General features: G+C 43.9%; 1 protein-coding gene across 11 annotated transcripts in view; it reads left to right on the forward strand.

Moving 5' to 3' along the window:
• TRIM2 (tripartite motif containing 2) overlaps positions 1 to 20,614 on the forward strand; it is a 151,105-nt gene that overhangs the window by 22,610 nt on the left and 107,881 nt on the right. The window contains exon 1 of one of the 11 annotated variants that reach the window (XM_070504921.1): positions 922 to 1,051. The exons of 5 other annotated variants lie outside the window; for them this stretch is intronic. In XM_070504921.1, the coding sequence (XP_070361022.1) occupies positions 986 to 1,051 (66 nt within the window). In that variant the 5' untranslated portion in view covers positions 922 to 985. Of the gene's footprint in view, positions 1 to 921; positions 1,052 to 18,094; positions 18,257 to 20,614 lie in introns of those variants that run through there. 5 more of the 11 variants (XM_014868532.3, XM_070504922.1, XM_070504926.1 and 2 more) reach the window with 5 other exon arrangements.

Genomic DNA, 20,614 nt, shown 5'->3' on the forward strand with positions numbered 1-20,614 from the left:
TGCTCAGAACAACCCTCTGAGGTGGATTCCATTATTATTGTTGGGGTATTTTTGTTTTCTTTCTTTCTTTTTTTTTTTTTTTGTGAGGAAGACTGGCCCTGAGCTAACATCCATGCCCATCTTCCTCTACTTTATATGAGGGATGCCTACCACAGTGTGGCTTGACAAGCGGTGCATAGGTCCACATCCAGACCCGAACCGGGGAACCTCGGGCCCCCAAAGTGGAACATGCGAACTTAACCACTGCACCACTGGGCCTGCCCAAGGATACCATTGTTAAATTCATTTTACAGATGAGGAAATTGAGGCCCATTGTGGTTCAGTGACTTGCTCAGGTCTCACAGAATAGGTGGGATCCAGCCCAAGCCATTAGCATTAACCACGAGGCTGTACTGCCTCTCTTTAAAAGGCAGGCGAGGGAACAGAGGTGGCTCTATGGGCTCTGATCACAAGTGACGGGCTTGGGGAGTGGTTTCAGCACACAAGGCAGGGACCATGTGATGGCCAGATTCTGAGTCAGGCTGGGACAGCCATTTGAGCAGGATGAGGACTCGCTGTCCTTGCATCCAGTGGACACATTGGCCAGGCTTACCCCCACATAGACCTTCCAGACTGTGAGCGGCTCATGGCCCTGCTCCCTGCCACCTCCCAGTCTGAAGACGACTCTGGCTGTCAACCTTCCTTCATCCACCAGGGGTAAGACATATGGAGTATAGGGCCAGGATCCAGAAGAGGGGATGTGGCAGTGACAAGTCCCTGGCACCTTCCCCTCTTGTTTGGACTCAGTCCCAGCATCCCTGCACACCAAGGCTGGAGGTGGCATGCCCAGAGCATCCTGCTTGCTTGGGACCATTGGATGCCTGTTGGCTCCCTGTCCCTTCCTTGGCCCAGATCATGTCTCCCTTCCCCTACCCAGGTGACGCTGGGCCCCCATGCCAGGGAACGTGCTGCACAGGAGTCAGAAGACGTGGTTTCCACTCTCCAGATGGTGGTCTGGCATCTACTTCCTACCCCGAGGGCCTGGCAATGGAGCATTTGCTTTCAGAAATGGGTATGTTCTAGAAAATAGTGTGACTGAATTCTGATTAGCAGCCTGATTCCTAATGAACAGCTTTGCTTCATTCTTGCCTCTGACACTTTCTGGGTCTTTGAAGGGGAAGCAAGGGATGGGCTGAGCAAGGCTCCCTACCCACTTCCATCCCTTGAGGGCTCACAGCAGCCCATTTCACCGGTGAGGAAACTGAGGCCCTGGGAGAGATAATAATTGGTAGAAGGAGGTGTGGAAGAAGTCCTTTGGTTCAGAATCAGAAGTGAAGCCAGGGGCCAGCCAGGTGGCATAGTGGTTAAATTTGTGCACTCTGCTTCGGCGGCCCGGGGTTTCTGGGTTTGGATCCCGTGTGTGGACATACACACCACTCATCAAGCCACGCTGTGGCAGCAACCCACAACAAAGGAGAGGAAGATTGGTACAGATGTTAGCTCAAGGCCAATCTTCCTCACCAAAAACAAAACAAAACAAAAACACTAGAACAAGAGTCCAGGGTTTTTCATATCATGTATGCTGGAACCATTGGACCGCTGGGCTATTGGACTAAAAAAAACAAAAGTGAAGCCAGAAGGTGCAGGGGTGCTGAGGAGGCAATGTGCCTCCTGAGGCTGCAGCCCAATACCATTGGCTCTGTAGATACTGGGTATCATTTGAGATCATAGCACTCGGAAATAGTGAAGAGACTGGAGTCCAAGACAGGCTTCTTGATATAACTGCACACAGACTGGGCCTTGGAGGGAAGAAAACGTGAGAGGCCGTGTGGTGTCGTGGCTGAGTACAGCCTGGAGCTGGAGTGCATGGGTTTAAACTCCCCTCTGCCACTTGTCAGCCATGTGACCCTGGGTGGTGTGCGTCTGTGACTTGGTTTGCCCATCTGTCGTAGGACGTGTCCACAGGGCTGTCATTAGGATTAAGTGAGCTGACACATGAGAACAAACACAGTGAGCCAGCGCCTGCCGTACCAGGCACCCGCTCAGTTTCAGGGTTACAGAACAAGAGTTCACTTTCAGTATTTGAGGTGCGTATAATACGGAATGGTGCACTTTATGATTTTGTGGGTTTCTCCTCAAATCCATTAGGCGTTTCAGAATAATTTAATTCTTGAGCTAAATTGTAAAAATTGTTACCGTCCTCCAGCCCCAATGGCCTCCTTTTTGTTTCTCATTCTCAACAAGTGCTTCCCCGCCTCAGGGCTCTTCCTTCCCTCTACCTGGATGCTCTTCCCCGACCTCCTCAGGATGTCCTTCCTGTCCCCAGGTCCCCTCTATCCCATCACCCTGGTGTTCCTTCCGAGCCCTTGTCCCAGCCTGTGATCTTCATACTTGCTTATTGTCTGACTTCCCCAGGGAGTCTGTTCACTGCTGTATTTCCAACACCCCAGCATCCTGCCTGGAACATAATGAAGATGTGATGAATGAATGAATGAACGAGTGAATGACAAGGGATGGCTGTGGGTGTCTGGCCCCAAAGCCCGAGATCCCCACCACACGATGCTGCCACCGATTCCACCTGCCCCAGGGCCTCTCCTGCCTGTGCTGGGGCACAGCCACCTCTCTCTCCTCTGGACACACAGCCTTCGTGGTCTGTACCTTCCCTGGGCCACGATGTGTGGGCTGCTTTTCTCCTCTCGGACTTGTCTTCATGATTTAAAAACTGCATCATTCCACATTCCCATGGCAAGGCCCCATTGCCCCAGCTGGATGATAAATGTTCCCTGAGGGCATGTATTGTGTGAAGCAGCAGAAAAAGACATCTGCTGAGGGTGGGCATGAGGGGTGGAGAAGGGCTGCATTAAGAGTGACAAAAGGGGCTGGCCCCGTGGCCAAGTGGTTAAGTTCGCGCGCTCCGCTGCAGGCGGCCCAGTGTTTCGTTGGTTCGAATCCTGGGTGCAGACATGGCACTGCTCATCAAACCACGCTGAGGCAGCGTCCCACATGCCACAACTAGAAGGACCCACACGAAGAATATACAACTATGTACCGGGGGGCTTTGGGGAGAAAAAGGGAAAAATTAAAATCTTTAAAAAAAAAAAAGGGAGTGACAAAGGTTGGAACAGGGACATGGGCCACGTCTGGGGCCCTCGCTCTGAATATGGGTTCTGTGAAGCTAAGCTGTACCCAAGGGGTGGAGCAGGATTGTCCGGAGGGCTGTAGGGGAAGTGAGAAGGATAGTGTGAGATCAGGGCCAGATCAGCACATCTGAGTCTGCAACAGTGTGTAGGAAGCTCAGCCAAGAGAGAGGACCTGGTGTGCAAGGGCATTGCCTAATGGGTGACAGAGCAAAGGGCACCTAAAGAAGGAATAAGCAAGAAGAAGGTCAGAGATCAGCAAAAACATGCCGAACAGTGATTGGGATCCCTTGCAGGTGCAAGTCAGACGATCACAAGGAGGCTTCAGACCTGTGTTCCAGTTCCTGCCCCACCACTTAGATAGGTCTTATCTTGGGCATGTTTCTAAACTTTTCTGAGCCTCATCTGTAAAATGGGGGTAATGACTGCCAGCTTCATAGGGATCCAGCGGGAGTCAGCATAAAGCATGTGGTACTCCTCAGTGACGTGATGTCTGCAGTGGGGAAGGCTGAGTTGCATGGTGATGAGCCGCCAGAGTAGAGTGGGTGAACCAAGGGCCTTTTACCTCGGGCAGGGATTCTAGCTCATGGAGGAGTGTGCTTGGGCCGCCAGAACAAATACCACAGACTAGTTGGCTTCAACAACAGAATGTTATTTTCTCATAGTTCTCGAGGCTGGAAGTCTGAGATCAAGGTGCCAGCAACTTTGAGTTCTGGAGAGAGCTCTCTTCCTGGCTTGCAAATGGCCACCTTCTTGCTGTGTCCTCACTTGGCCTTTCCTCAGTGTGTGCGCGGGGAGAGAGAGAGCCAGAGCTGTTTGTTGTCTCATCTTTCGAGCACGCTAATCCTTTTGGATCAGGGTCTCACCCTTATGACCTCATTTAAACTTAGTTACTTCCTTAGAGGCCCCGTCTCCAAATACAGCCACACGAGGGATTAGAGCTTCAACACATGAATTTGGGGGAGTACCAATGTTCAGTCCATAACTGGAGGATAGGAGTAGCATAAGTGACAAGAAGTCCTCTGGGCACTTTATGGAGAGCCCCATCCTCCCAGCTTGTGATCCAGGTGTGAGGATGGATGAGCTCGGCCTTGTTCACTGTGATTGGCCTTGCGGTGTCATTCCACTGTACACATGGCAAAGATCGGCCCTTCAAAATTCAGGACATTACCATCACTACTGCTGCTTTTGTCCCATCCTCAGGAAGTGGAGTGGGATCTCTCAGATACCAGAAACCTCATTATAAGCACAGGCCCAGCTGCTGTTCTTCGTGTCTGCTGACACATTTCCATCCAGAACATTCATCTGCTCCTGTCATTTTCCCCATGGTGGGGAATGTCATTCCTTCTCTTTGGAGTCAAATAGTGTCCTATTCCATTTCCAAGTACTATTTTCTAGGACAAACTCCCTAGATGGGCATTCTTGATGTTCCCTCCACAGTACAGTGATTTGCCCTTTGTATCTATTTTTGATACGGACATTCTTCCTATGTGTTTATTGAGTGAATTACAAAATGAATGAGTGAATGAATGAATGAATGAATGAACGAGTCTCTTTCATTTTGACTGCAGTTCCCTGAGAGGAGAATTTATCCTTTCTTTCCACAAAAACCTTCTAGTCAAAATAGCACCCAATATGGTTAGTTCCTTGAGTGACAGGCTTCTCATCAAAACAGCGATTCAGTTAATATAAAAATTTGGAAATTTCAGGAATATTTTAGTTTTTAACTCGTTGGCCTTTTTACTCCAAGCTTATGGAGTTCCCACCTCACTTATATAAAGCAAAAAAGAACGTCAATCATAGTTTTCCTCCCTTGATGGTACCAGCACACCTACTGCAGTCTCAGGATAACCACGTGGTCCCGAGCCATGGGGGGGATGGCCAGTGGGTCATTTTCCAGGATATGTTCCTTCCATGTTTGCTCTGATGTTTACATGTGTGATCTGAGCAGCTGGGCCTTTGTGTTTGAGTAGAGCCAGCCTCACTGAAGAGTTGTTCAGCCCATAGAATTTATTGTGTCTCTGCTTTGTCCCTGGCGCCGTATGAGTAGGGATGACCTGGGATGAATTATGCCAATCATGAGGATATGCCTCCACTCTCAGGGAGCTCAGAAAGGAGCTGGGGGGGGGGGGGAGGGGGATGCAGGGCATGGACACAGGAAATTACATGAGCAGGATTTCAGAACCAGAACAGGAGTTTGCGATTCCTGTGGGCCTGTGAAGCATGACCAGGGCTTATCTCTTTGATAAGAAAGATTGGGTTCAATTAGCAGCTGACTGGGAGAAATGAACTAGGAAGGTACAAAACTGACCATCCCTTAGCCCATTGGGAGCAGGGGCTGAGGAAATTGCCAGACCAGTGGTTCTCAACCATGGGTGATTTTGCCCCCACGGGACAGTTGTCAATGTCTGGAGTCGTTTTTGGCTGTCATAATGAAGGAGGGAGAAGAAGTACTTTTGGCATCTAGTGGCCAGAGGCCAGGGATGCTGATAAACATCCTACAATGCACAGGGAAGCCCCCACAAAAAACAATTATCCAGCCCCCAATATGAAAAGTACTGAGCTTGAGTGACCTCGGATCGCCTGAGGGAGAGTCTGGAATCCGTTCTGAGTGGTGGGAACTGGGTCACTTTGCCTCCTCGGGTCATGGTTTACTTATCTATGACGTAATGTCCTCTTAGGTTACCTTGGGATTCAGGGATTCTGTGATTCACGGAAGCTAACTCAAACTTGGAGATGAAAGATGGGATGTGAATGTCCTTAGAATTTCCTGCTTAAAAAAAAGCAGAAGTAGGGAAGGTTTTAAAGAGACTTTCTAGGAAACAGTATTTAAGCCTCAGGTGAACCTTTAAAAGTTTGAATCATTTCATCCTCATGAAACCTGTAAAAGGAGCTGGAAGGGCTTTGTTCTCACGCTTTGTGGCTAAGGAAGGAATTCTTGTTGGGGCTCAAGGGGCAGCCTGCAGCAGAAGCTTCTCCTAGAGTTACACGGGACCTAAGATGCCAGCCAGCTGCACCTGGGGCCCGCTTTTCAAGTACTGTCCAGCTGCCAAGTCCCTGAAGGCAGAAGCCCAGTTCTCCCAAGTCTGGGCCTTTCTTCCCTGTCCTCTGACTGAATCAGGGCCACACCCTGTCTGCTACATGTCTCTCTTCATATCACAAAGAGCCTATTCTTCCAGACCTTAAGAAATGACTGGAAGGTAAGGATTGAGAAAAAACAAACTTTGCTTACACGGGAAAGCTGACCCAAAGAGAGCACAAATGGGCGGAGTTGCCCAAATAGACTGATGCTATTTCATTGACGGGTACTTTCCAGAAAAAGCAATAGATTCTAATAAAATCCCCTTGCCACAAAATAGCAAAGGCTATTTTTTGTACTGTAAAAAAAAAAATCCAATATTAAAAATTCAAAGCATGCTTGTAAAACATGCTGTTTATAAACAGAAAATTCTATATGAAGTTAACTCTAATTAAGGATCTATTACTTAATAGTGTCATAAATATGATAAATTTTAATTTCAGAATGTTTGAGCAATATTTCATGGCAGTATCAGAATGTATTTACACATATTTATAATTGTAAATATATATATGTAATCAGAATGCTGAAACAGAATGCTTTTTGTATCAATGTAAACAGAGGCCATAATGTCAAGAAAATAGTAGATGCCGTCTACACTCATGATCCAAAGCTTGGTAAGACCATTGTGAAGGACTTACTAAGGGGGTGGCCAGTAACTATTTTGTAACCCTAAGCCCATTACGCACCTTGAGGCTTTCTTTGGATCTTTGGAGAGGTTGTCAGTGTGAGCTTCCCTGTCCCACCCCACCCCACCCCATGGCAGAGCGAGGGGCTGCTTCATCCTCATCTTAAGCCAAGCGACAAAGGGGAATTCAAGAGGATGCTTCAGAGAGCTTGACACTCATGCTGAAGGCTGTGAGAGCATGAGGACTGGTATGAGAATAGAGAGAGAGGAAGGAGGTTGTGTTGAGAGTCACTGCTGTCCCCTCATTGTGGGGACGAGAATGTGGAGTTTTCCAGTGGGCCAAGCAGACCTCTCCTGACAGTCTTGAGCAAGAGGCCCTTCAAGAGGGCTGCAGGGGGGACTCATTAGGCCTTGCTAAAGGGGGTCTGTTTGAGGCAGGCTCTGGAATGACAAGGCACTGAGACTCAATGGCAGCCGGAGAATGGCAGCCACATCATGGGAATTTCAACTGGAGTTCACAACAGGAATCTCCAAGGCCCCAAAAATGCTTTCCAGGAGACAAAGTGCCAGCTCCAGACATCCACCAAGCCCTGAGTGTACAAGTGTCCTATTATATCTGTACGCAAAGACTGTGACCATCTTTCCCTAATTCTCTTTCCTGAGGCCAAATCTGGAAGGTCAGAAACCTCACAACCTCTGGGAGGAGGAAGTAGAAACTAGAAGAATGAAAAAAATCCCACCTTTTTCACAGCTCCACTTCAGGTTTCCAGGATGAAAGCATAAAAGAGCTGGGAGAAAAAGCTCTAAATAAGATAAAAGGTTGGAGTTGTCATTATTACACTGGAAGGGGTGTTTTTAAAATCACCCTTATGGAGGTCTGACTTACATACAAAACACTGTACTCATTTTAGGTGTACAAGCGAACGAGTTTTGACAAATGCATATACTTGTATAACCACCGCACAATCAAGACACACAATATTTCCATCTGTTTGCTGTGCCCCTGGACAGCAATTTCTCCACACTCCCTGGGCCCCAGGTAACCGCTGGCTGATCTTCTGCCACTGTAGGTCAATTTTCACTTTAGAGAATTTCGTATAAATGGAATATGCTCTTTTGTATCTGGTTTCATTCACTCAGTATAATGTTTCTGAGATCTGTCCATGTTGTGTGTCCCATGTTTGTTCGTTTTTTATTGCTGCACTGTGTGCTATTGACTGGATACACCACGGTTTATTTTCCACTCTCTCTTGATGAACATCTGAACTTTTTCTAGATTTGGGCTGTTTTTCATAAAGCTATGAACATTTTTTTAATAATTCTTTGTATGGACATGTTTTCATTTCTTCTGGGTAATTACCTAGGAGGGGAATTGCTGGGTTATATAATACTCATTTGTTTACCTTTATAAGAAATTGCCAAATATTTTCCCTTAGTGGTTGTACCATTTTATATTCCTGTAGACAATGTATAAGGATTCCAACTGCTCCACATCTTTGGCAACTTCCAGTAATGTCAAACTTTTTAATTTTAGCTATTCTAGACATTGTGTAGTGGTATCTCATTGTAGTTTTAATTTTCATTTTCTGGATGACTAATGATATTGAGCATCTCATTATGTGATTATTGGCCATTTGTATATTTTCTTTTGTCCACGTCTGTTCAAATGTTTTGTCTAATTTCCTAATTGAGTTATTTGTTTTCTGAGTGTTGACTGTATGGTTCTTCATATAGTCTGGGCACAAGTTCTTCATCAGACATATGTTGAGATTATTTTCTTCCAGGCTGTGACTTGCCTTTTCATTTGCTTAACAATGTCTTCCGAAGAACAGGTGAATTTTAATTTTGACAAAGTTCTATTTATCAATTTTTTCTTTTATTATTTGTGCTTTTTGTCATACAAGACATTCAAATTACAGAAATAAGACTGCTCCTGGCATTCAAAGGGCTTAGAAGACTTTTAATTACCTAAGAGTGACTGAAAAAGACATTGGAACTCTAACTGAGAGTCCATTCAAAGGCAGAGAAACACCAGCTCCCTTGAGAGCCATCCCTGTGTGAAGAGCCATCCCACAGAAGGAGAAAACACTGTAAGTTGAACAGCCACCACCAAGTATACATCTAAAACACAATAATGAGGACCATGGGTACCTTTAAGCTTAAACATTTTTAATCGAATTGCATAGTTTTACGACAGATTCAGTGTACCACGTGGATTCAGTGGAAACCAAAGAAGCTATGTTTGGAGAAAACGTATTCTGATTTTCTGCTGTTAGGCAGAATTCTAGAGAGATGCTAGCTAACTTTCTTATTTTTTGTATTTTTTTTTTTAAAATAACTGATTACTTCATGATGACGTAGTTCTAGAAACAAGTTAACTTGACAGCAAGGTTAAAAATTGCAGGTGGAGAATTTTCTTTCATGGTCCTCTTCATTTCAGTGATTTCAGAGACTGAGAATCAAACAATATGCAGTATTTAACAAGGCTTCCATGAGGAGGCTCTGTTTTTTAAAAACAAACATCCTTAAAGTCATCATGTTGCAAGTTAAGCTTATGTTTTTCCAGTTTGTTCTCAGAGGAAATGGGTAAAAACGTATGAGCATCTCTTCTTCAAACTAAATAGTTGCATGTTCAGTTCCTAAAGTGTCCCCTCTGGATTTATTTTCTGATCCTTTTATTATCTTGGTTACTCTCTGCTAAGCCTCTCAACTATTTCTGAATCCCCTTTTCGATGCCAAGCCCAGATCTAAGGGGTCAGTCTTCTTGTGAAGCCCTGGGGACAGCAAGGGGTGTTCCTAGTGCCCAGTCCTCCCCAGGCATCCCAGCATTGTGGTAATTGTTTAGGCACAGTACCATGAGGCCAATTCATTTCATTTGGACTCCACTATAACCGGCATTGTATCTGCATGCTACAGTGTGCATGCTCTAAATTCACAAGCAAAGTGTGACTCTCTAAACGTTTTGGGGGAAAAAGAGTACATCAAGGTCAAGAGAATGCAAGTCGAACAAAGGAAATTAATGAACGTTCGACATATGGTGCCCAACCACAGTCAGCCAATCAATCTACAAGAGCTGCTAACAACTAAGTGTCAGGGCCTCTGGACCTTTGCACCTGTTATTTCCACTGCCAAGGATGCTTCTTCCCTAGATGGCCCCATGATACACTCCCTGAGACCATTCATGCCTGTTCTCAAAGGGGGCCTTATCAGCAGGGCCTTCCTTGATCATCCTGACTTCAGCAATCCAGTTCAGCCTGGCCCACTCAAACCCAACTGGAAATTCCCAATCCTCCTTCTAGGCTGTTTTATATTTCCCCATGGTGCTTATCAGACACAGTCTATGCTTTTAGTTGTTAATTGGAGTATTTTCTGTCTCCCCTAGTAGAATGTAATTTGTGTATATTATATTTGCTACTTTATTCCCCGGCTCTTAGAAGAGTTCCTTGCACAGAGATCCTCAATAAATAATCTTCGAATGAATAAATCTATGAATGCAAGAATTCTTTGTGGTGAGAAAGAGCACTTGAACATTTATTTTTATCAATTTATTTTATAGAAAGTGTATATAATGCTTACTCTCTGCTAAACACTGTTCTAAATTATTTGCAAATATATTTCATTTAATCCTCATGACAGTTGTATGAAGTAGGACAATTATTGTCCCCAATTTTTGGATAAGGAAACAGAGGTCCAGCGCCAAATCACAGCGGGTACGTGTCAGCCTGTTCCAGGGTCGGTGCCCTCAAGCACTACCACACTACCTCCTTTAGTTAAATAACTGGAATACACTTGGCAGAACCCAAGACCGAACAGAGGCGGGCTGAGGCCAATGATACAGTGCTTTCTGGGCGAGGTGAATGGAGCATGGATGTTGGAGAAGAGGCAGTGGATCCTATCCAAGTGTAAGAGAGTTGAAGTCAGAGACTCAGAAGGGGCAAAAGAAATAAACAGGGTTTGCAAGTGGGATCAGGGCTGTGGGGGACCAGGTAGACGTGGAGAGAAGCGCAGGCACTGGGAGAGGCTGACGAGAAGCCTGGGCAACTAAATTAGGCTTCAACTGGTGTCCCACAGGGACCCTTCACTTGGGGTGAAATGGCCAGCACTGGGCCAATGGTTTAAGCGAATGAGGGCTGGGGAAAGGAGTGTGAGTATGGGCCTGAGCATATGAAGGTAACTTGGAGGTGAGGTGTGGGGAGAGTGAAGGAGGAAAGAAAGAGGAGAACCTAGATTCGGAGAAATTACCATTTGTATTCTCTCGCGTTTCCCCTAATTTTGGAATATCAAATGAATTCAGCTATTAAAATTCCTTTAAGGGGCCAGCCCCATGACCTAGTGGTTAAGTTCAACATGCTCCGTTTCTTCGGCAGCCCAGTATTGGTTCCCAGGCATGGACCTACACTACTCATTGGTGGCCATGCTGTGGTGGTGACCCATGTATAATATAGAGGAAGATTGGCACAGGTATTAGCTCAGGGCGAATCTTCCTCAGCAAGAAAATAAAAATAAAAATCCTTTAAGAAGTGAGTAAATAAACAAATTGTGGTATGTTCATGTAATGGAACACCATTTAACAATAAAAAGGAATGAACTATTGATACACCCACCACATGGATGAATCTCAAAAAAATGTGGAATAAAAGAAGCTGCTATGGTATGAATGTTTGTGTCCTGCCAGAATTCATATGTTGAAATCCTAATGCCCAATGTGATGGAATTAGGAATCGGGATCTTTGAGAGGTGATTAAGTCATGAGGGCAGAGCTCTCATGAATGAGATCAAGGCCCTCATAAAAGAGACCCAAGAGAGCTCTCTTGCCCTTTCTACGAAAGGACACAGCGAGAAGTCTGCAACCCAGAAGAGAGCCCTCACTCGACCATGTTGACACACTGATCTTGGACTTCCAGCCTCCAGAACCATGAGACAGTAAATGGCTGTTGTTTTACTCTTGTAGTAATATGCTACGGCAGCCCCAGCAAACTAATACAGGGCCCCCAGGTATTTCTGTTCCTTAGTATCTTTAGTTAGTTCTACCCTCATATCTTATTTCTGCTGTTTCTTCTTTCTTCTCTGGACTAATCCTGTTAGAATTTTATTCTCTTGGTATTTGACCACTTCCACACAGATGAATGTTCATTAGCTTCTCTAAGCTTCAATTCCTAATCTGTAAAATGAGTGAGAGCACCTACCACCTAGGGTTGGCTGGGAGGATTAAATGAGTTAATACACCTAAACACTTGTCGAACAGTGCCTGGTGGATAGCAGATGTGGTATACTTACTATTACCATTATTACTATGTTCTGCTCCCACTTCTGAAGAGGTGTCTCAGCTTGTACTTCCTCAAAATTAATGGTACATTTTCTTCCATCATTTGGATTATTGGTGAAAACGCTGCTTTACTCTTGGATCTAGAATGACCCTTTATTATGGGTCTGGGATTCATTCTGAACCGGGTTTTCAGCAAATCCTCTCATGGTCTTCACCAACTAATTGAAAACTAATTTGTTGCGTTGAAGCTTGTCATGGTTTAGCTCAATGGGCTGGGTGATGGGCAAATGGGCCCAAGACCGTTGTTTGGTCTACCATATAAGTCAATATACTGCTCTTTTCCATGGCTACAGCCTAACTTTAGGCATTGTTTTGTAAATGTGGGCCATTGGTCACATGAGGACAGAGCAAAAGACTATAGAAGACTTATAAAAATCCATCAGCACGGTTAGAAAAATAAAAGTACATTCATGTTGAGGTGTGGTTGGCAGAGTCCTCTTCCCGGCTCAGTTTCATGTGAAGCCTGACTTGCAGCTTTATCCTCGCTGTCTTTCTTAGAAAAGTACAAAGAAGTCATATAGAATAATAAATATGGGACATCCACATAATTAGTTATAAATTGCCTCATCTGCAGAGAATAAATGCCTTTGAGGATGGTTGTTGAAAGGAATGACTTTAGAACTGTTCGTTTCTTTAACAGTTTGTGGGCTGATATTAGAGTGAGTGATTTTTACTCATAACTTACAATGTATTGAGAAACAGCTAAGCAGAACAAAGTTAAAAGCCTTGTCAAAGTCAAGAAAGACTGTAGCTTTCATTCCTTCTATCTACCAAGTCCTTCATTGTCACTGATGGTTAGAGTTTCAGCTTATCTTCTTTATTAAGCCATGTTGCCTATGCATCCCTTTTATTTCCTTGAAAAAGAAAGGATTTAAAAAATATATAATTTAGGCTTAGAAATTTTACTTTCCAGAATCATCTGAGAAGACTTAAGGGGTCTGACCATTCATCCATATGTTATCCAAAGGGCCTCTGTTATGACTTCACCCAATTCCATTAGCCATGTTATTTGTTACATGGTCTCTTACCGTGAGAATCTAGTTTTATGCGTATATCACTATTTAAAAAATATCAGTAGACAATTTAATATTTTCCCTTTGGTACAGTGTTTTGTATATTGGCAAATCCGGGGCTTGACAATGATTGTGGGATGTTGACCTAAGTTAATTGGGGCTTCAGCTCTTTAGAAGGGTTGGGTGAAGCTCTGCTTATGGGTAATTGAAGCTTCAGGTTGCCAAGAGGTGGGTGACTAAGAGGTAGCTGTTTTGGATCAAGGGTAAAATTTTAATTGGATGATGAGCATTCTCGAAGGGTATATAGCAATTTTCTGAATTGTATAATCTAATGGTTTGCAATTTAGAAAGTAGTGATGTCATCTCCCCATCTTTTGAAAGAACACACATCTCCCTCTATAATTATTTTGTATATTATTTTTAATAATAGCAATAGACCAATGCCAAGGGATATGATGGTCAGGAAAGAAATAGACCTGAGGAATGTGTGGAACAGCTTTGTCAGAGTTTCAGTCCTACGTAGTTGTGTTTTCTTGATGAAATTCCTGGCAAAGTCTTCCTTCTATGTTTTCAAAGCCTCCTCCACCTTGTTCTCGGTTCATTTCCTGTTCCAACTTTCCAAGAGGTTTACTGGGTTAAAATGAACTGACTTCAAATATAATCCTTCCCAGATTATAAATTGTGGCTCTCTCTCTTCTTTACTGGTTTTAAACAAAATATATGATGAAAGAAATAGTAAACTCACTAGGAATGTCAAATGTATTCTGTAGGTCATTATACTCGGAGTTTATAGAGGATAGGAATTATGTCTACTACTACTATGGAGAAGCAGACAATGACGATCTACTCAGTAAAAGGTTGACATGATAGCGGTTTCTTCGTTTTTTTGTATACGGCGTAGTAGAAAGAACCCTGGACAAGGAATTAAGAGACTTGGACCCTTGCCCTGGCTCTGCTACTGTCTTGCTGTATAACTCTGGGCATGTCACTTAATTTTGCAAGGCGTTGGATTTCCCATCTGAAAAATGAGGCTATCTGGTCAGATTACCTAGAAAATCCCTCTGTTTCTAAAGTTCTATGATTGTTTGCTGAAAATGAAACTTTCTGAGTAAAAGTTTGACTATTAGTTTTGTTTTTTTCTCTGGTTTGTGTCTTCATCCCGCTAGAAAGAAAGCCACACTGCTCTTTCTGACATCTAAAATGCTTCTTAATAAATTGTAGTCCTTTATTGATTTTTCCTTTTGCATTGGGAAACATCTTTTCCCCATTGGATTTAGTTCTTCACATGCCTCTGCTCAGGGGGCAGCATGATGGACTAGAAAGAACCTGGCTTCATTGCCTACAGGTTGCTGACTCTGGGAATTTAAATTCTCTGACTCTTAGTTCCTGTATCTGTAAAACGGGAGTAATTATTCCTACCATCACCACCACCACCACCACCACCACCACCACCACCACTCCAAGTGGTTTTGCATAGTAAATGAGATCAAGCATGAGATGACATAGCATGTAGCAGCCATTTTGTTGTTGTTGTGAGTGCTGTCGAGTCAATTCCAACTCCTAATGACCCTGTGTACAGCAGAGAGGAACCCTGCCTGGTCTTTTTGTGCCATCCTCTCACCTTTCCGTGATATATCAATGTTCCACTGCTATTCATAGAGTTTTCATGGCCAATTTTTTCGGAAGCGGGTGGCCAAGTCCTTCTTCCTAGTCTTAGTCTGCAAGTTCCACTGAAACCTGTCCACCATGGGTGACAGATGGGTGACAGAGGGTGGTGTGGTTCCCTGACCAGGAAATGAACCCGGGCCACAGTGCTTGGGTCTTAACCACTAGACCACCAGGGCTGGTGCAGCAGCCATTTACCAAACATTAATTCTCTCATCCTGTTTGCAATTTTCCTTTCCCCATTAGGTGATCCTGTCCTTTCTCACCTTTAATAGAGAGAGTACAAGTGGGTCTCCTAGCACTCAGCTGCCCCACAGTATCTGGGGCTTAATAGATGCTGAACAATGTATAAATATTGAATGAGTGAGTGAATTAAATAAATCTTTTAAAAAGTCTTCATAAACTCATGGGATAACCTTTCAAGGAAGGCACGTGTTGAACTCAGAAGATACTGAAAGTTTTAAAAAAAACCATAAAATTAACATTTTAAGGTGAACAATTCAGTGACATATAGAACATTCACGATGGGGTGCAACCTCCACCTCTATCTAGTTCTGAAATAAAATCCCACATCCATTAAGCAGTTTCTCCCCATTCCCTCCTCCCTCCAGTTCCTGGCAACCATCAATCTGTGTTCTATCTTTATGGATTTACCTATTCTGGATATTTCATATAAATCGAATCATGCAATATGTGACCTTTTATGTCTGACTTGTTTCAGTTACGTAATATTTTCCAGGTTCATCCATGTTGTAGCCTATATCAGTATTTCATTCTTTTTTATGGCTGAATACTATTCCATTGCATGTACATACCACAATTTGTTTATCCACTAATCTATTGATGGGCATTTCAGTTGTTTCCATCTCTTGGCTATTGTGAATAATGCTGCCATGAACATGAGTACACATGTGTTTGTCTGAGTACCTGTTTTCAGTTCTTTGGGGTATATACCCATGAGTGGAATTGCTGGATCATGTGGTCATTCTATGTTTGACTTTTTGAAGAATTGCAAACTGTTTTCCACAGCAGCTGAACCATTTTACATTCCTACTAACAATGTATGAGGGTTCCAGTTTATCCTTATCCTCCTCAACGCTTTTTATTTTATTTTTTTAATATCTGTCCTAGCGACTGTAAAGTGGTATCTCGTGTTTTGATTTTCATTTCTCGAGTGACTAATGCTGTTGAGCATCTTTTCATGTGCTTGTTGGCCGCTTGTGTATCATTTTTGGAGAAACATCTATTCAAGACCTTTGCCCATTCTTAAATTGGGTCGTTTGCCTTTTTATTGCTGAGTAGTAAGAGTCCTTTATATATTCTGGATACTAGACCCTTATCAGATATATGATTGTAAATATTTTCTCCTATCCTGTAGGTTTTCTTTCCATTTTCTAGATAAATGTCATTTGATGTACAGAAGTGTTTAATCTTGATGAAGTCCAATTTCTCTATTTTTTTCTTTTGTTGTTCATGTTTTTGGTGTCCTAAGGCTTTTTTTAATGACAAGATCTTAACGCTTTAGAGGAAAACTAGACCTTTTCCAGAAGGTAACCTGTACTTTAAAATCGAGAGCCAGAGCCAGCCCGGTGGTGTAGTGGTTAAGCTCATATGCTCTGCTTTGGTGGTCTGGGGTTCGCCAGTTCAGATCCTGGGCGCAGACCTACACACCACTCATCAAGCCATGCTGAGATGGCATCCCCCATAGAAGAACTGTAAGGACTTACAACCAGCATATACAACTATGTACTGGGGTTTGGGGGAGGGAGAAAAAAAAGAGGAAGATTGGCAATATGTTAGCTCAGGGCCAATCTTCCCCCCCAAAAAAAAAGGATAAAAAAATAAATAAAATAAAAAATAAAATCAAGAGCCGTGCCACTCACCACTTTGGCAGCCCAGGTTCATTTCTTAGTGGCAGAACCACCCCACCCACCTGCCAGTTGCCATGCTGTGGCAGCAACTCACAAAGAAGAACTAGAAGGACTTACAATTAGGATACACAACCATGCACTGGGGCTTCGGGGAGGGGAAAAAGAAGGAAGATTGGTAACAGATGTTAGCTTGGGGCGAATCTTTCCCTAAAAAAAAAAACTATCAAGAGACATGTGAGTACAGATGTAACAGCTCCTTTGGAACTGAACAGCCGAAGCAGCTTCCACCACTACTTGGAATAAGTACCAGAGGAATCTTGCTTTAATATAAATTAAACATCAATGGCAGAATCATAAATACTTTTAAACTAACATAAATTAGAAAGGATAGTATCTTTGGACTGTTATTTTTATAATCAAAGCCAGAAGGGCTTGGTACAGAGTTTGTGGAAAAGGAGTGCATTTCAACATTCTTCTGTTTCTCTGCTAGTTAATTTTGATAGCTACCGTGCTTCCCTTTATAAATAATGAGACTATTCCGAACTGTAATGACTGCACTTTTCTCAAAGTTTGTACGCCTGTAATTTATGCAACGCCACAACTCAACCAAATAGCTCTTAACTTTATTTATACCTCAGTGTATTATTTAGAAATCGTAAAAAGAAAAAATGCCACAGTTTATTGTCTGGTCCTTGGTTTTTATCATAGGGTATTGAAAGGTTAAGCTGACCTAGTATCTTTAAAAGGAGAATTTAGTTAAGTTCAGGAGAGAGAAAAAAAGCCACCGCTGTCCTTCTTCCAAATACAGTGAACTAACTTCTGCTTTGTCGCATAAGTGTGATCAGATTAAGTGAGCGTTTAAAAAATCAATGCGAACCATTAATATTTGGGAAATAAAATAAGCCCATTTCTCTGGGTTCTGAAGCTGTCCCCATCAAATCAAGCCTTTTCTCTGCAGATGTAGAGGCTGCTTCTCATCAGATATTACATACAACAAGATAAGCATGTCATAAAAGCATTTTCCTTGAACTTTGTTCTTTGATTGAAAAACTCTTATCTACCTCAATGAGTGTTACATTTATTAACCCCGAAAGGCCAAAGATGGCTAATGCAACAGAAATGTTCTGTAACTTTTAAAAATAAATATTATGTGCGAGGTATACAAACTCCTCCTTGGAACTGGTCTTCTGCAGGCAGTGATTAAACTTTTCATCTTGGACCCCTTTCACGCCACTGGGCTGGAAAGATGAGGACTCTGGCCCCTCCTATTCGTGTTCCTCGCTCTGGTCTCCCCACTTCAGAATGAAACACAATATCTTAAGCTAACAGAGCCCAAAGAGCGTGGTCATTGGCTCCCATTGTCCCCTGATACCGAAGTCCCGCCCCCTTGGCTTGTGCTGACAAGCTGTTTATATTTTTGTAAGGGCCACCCTTTAAGTCACAGGCCTGATGACTATAATGGGCCCAATTGTCTGCGGGCTGCAGAGAGCTGAGTCTCCACATCCGAGGAGGCTGGCGCCCGACTCTGAGGCACAGGAGTGGCCATTATGGAACACAGGTAAGGACGATGATGCTTTTTCTGGGCTCGCTGGTTAATCCTGGGCACTTCTGGGAGAAACAGGCTGTGACTGAGTTGCTAGCTTTTTCCTGGTTTTCATTTTTTTATGCCTGCCAAAGATGGAAAGAAATGATCGGTTCTCCGGGATTTGCTGACAAAGCTCATAGTGATCTCTGTGAACCCAGGCAAGAAAGGAGCAGGGAAGCAAAACACTGAGGGAGAGACGCAGGACGGATTTGAACGCAAAAGCAACATGGAAGTGGCAAAGCATACGAGAGACTCAAAGGCTGTTTAATTTTCTAAGTTAACTGATCACAGCCAGGAGTTCAGCTCTGCCGCTGTGGGGTTTCTGTAAGCCAGCTGTTAGCCGGTGTAACTCAGTCGACCCCATCTGAAAGGATCTAATATCTGCTGGTATTTTCAAAGGGCAAACCGCGGTAGTCAAGTATGTCATAAATATTTCTATTCAGAAATGTGGGAACGGTTTAGCGCTGCCAGGCTGTAAAGTTTTACTGCCCCATAAAATTGCTCAAAGGGTACTATGGTGGTGTGTGGTGGGGCTCAGGAATGAAGGAGCAGGCGATTAGAGCGTTTGTCCTTGACTACCCAAGAGGGAAGTCGGTGGAGCCCGAGGACACCGTGTGAGATGGGAATGGAACCTGACATGGATTTAGCCAGCCCACCTGGGGGTTCCTTCTGGTTGCCAGCGTGTGAATGAGTGATGGCAGAAAACTGTTCAGGCACCACTTCAGTGCCCGATTTCATCATCTTGGATGTCTCATTTGGCACCGAGTAAGACATCTTTCAGTGCAGAGGAACACGCGAGGCCAGGGAGAGGGTGTGCTGTCATTCAGATCGAGAGTAGGGGGCAAGGAGGAAGGAACATCTCAAGCCCTGGGAATTGCCTTTGGAATTCCTGCCTCCTGCTGAGCAGAAAATCGCTAAGGCAGCTTTGATCAGGGAATCTGTCCTTTCCTTTCTGATGAGCCTCATGGGATGAAGTTGGTGAACTCACAGTCTAGGTTCGATATGGACAAGAGCCTGGAAAAACGAAGAGGTGTGGTTTAATTTTTAGATTAAGCTCAAGGTGAATCATGGGACTTTAATAAATCTAGTGCTTTATAAATGTCCCCACCTCTCCTAATCTCCAGAATTTACTATCCAAATACACCACCTTTAAAGCCAACACATTTTGAGGGCTGCGGGTGGAATTAAATCAGATGCAAAGGTTATTTCTTAAATGAATTTGAACCAAAACAACGTGAATGTCCAGCATGGTGTATAGAAACACCAGGTAATTTCTAAGTGAGGCCAAGCTCTCCCGCAGTGGCCCAAGAGCCCAAGAAAGGGGGATGAACTGCCCTGCGGAGCAGTCTTGCTAAGGAAGAGAACTTTCGACTCTGCCACTGCTGCCCGAGGCAGGGTGGGGGCTCAGCATGGACAGGACAGGTGTGCATCATCGCGCCCTCCCGCCTCAGGCCTCACAAATCCTGGCTTCCTTCAGGTCAGTGCCTTCTCACATTCCCACCCAACAAGCACCCCCAGCTGGGGGCAAGACGAAGAACAGAACGGTGGGCACGCCAGGCTCCTGTATCTGAAATTCAGATACAGAATTCATATAAACCAATGCTAAAATAGGAGATTTACAATAAAAAGTAATATTCTTCTAGAGCTTTTAAATACTGAGGACTGTTCTTATGGGCTTTTGAAGCCTAAGAAGCAAGCCGGTATGGATGAACTACTATGACAATGACAAATACTAATAGTGATAATAGGTCTCATTTATTGAGCACTTACCATGCGCCAGGCCTTTGCATGTGTTATCTCACTGGGTCCTCGCTAACCCCTTTAAAGAACAGTTATTGTCCTCATTTTACAAAGAAGTCATCTGAGGCACAGAGAGGTTAAGTAACTTGCACAAAGTCACACAACTAGTAAGTAACCTGAAATGTGAATTGTTGGGAAGGCATACAGTACGTAGCCTCGTATTATGAAATGAGGATTCCTGTGGAATATAGTTGGCATTCAGATTCATAGCTTTTTAAGAATCCTTCTAGTCACTGCCACCAGAATATGACCTCCTGCAGGGAGCTAAATGACAGCTGGGAAGGAAAGCCAAGAGCCACTGCCTTTAAGTAGGTGAGAGTGCCGAAGAATAACAGCCTTGCCTCAGTGAGCAGAATGCCAGGGAGGGCCAGCTGAGGGGAGGCATTGGGGCCCGCCCTGCCACACTGGTAGGCCTGTGCTACATGGTCAGTGCCCCATGAGGGACGACACACAGGAGCAGAAACCACAGAACTCGAGAGTTAAAAGATAGAGCTTTCATTCAGACAATCCTGTTTCAAGCCTCACCTTTAC

Source organism: Equus asinus, chromosome 3, assembly GCF_041296235.1.
Source record: "Equus asinus isolate D_3611 breed Donkey chromosome 3, EquAss-T2T_v2, whole genome shotgun sequence".
In the NCBI taxonomy this organism is placed as follows: Eukaryota; Metazoa; Chordata; class Mammalia; order Perissodactyla; family Equidae; genus Equus; species Equus asinus.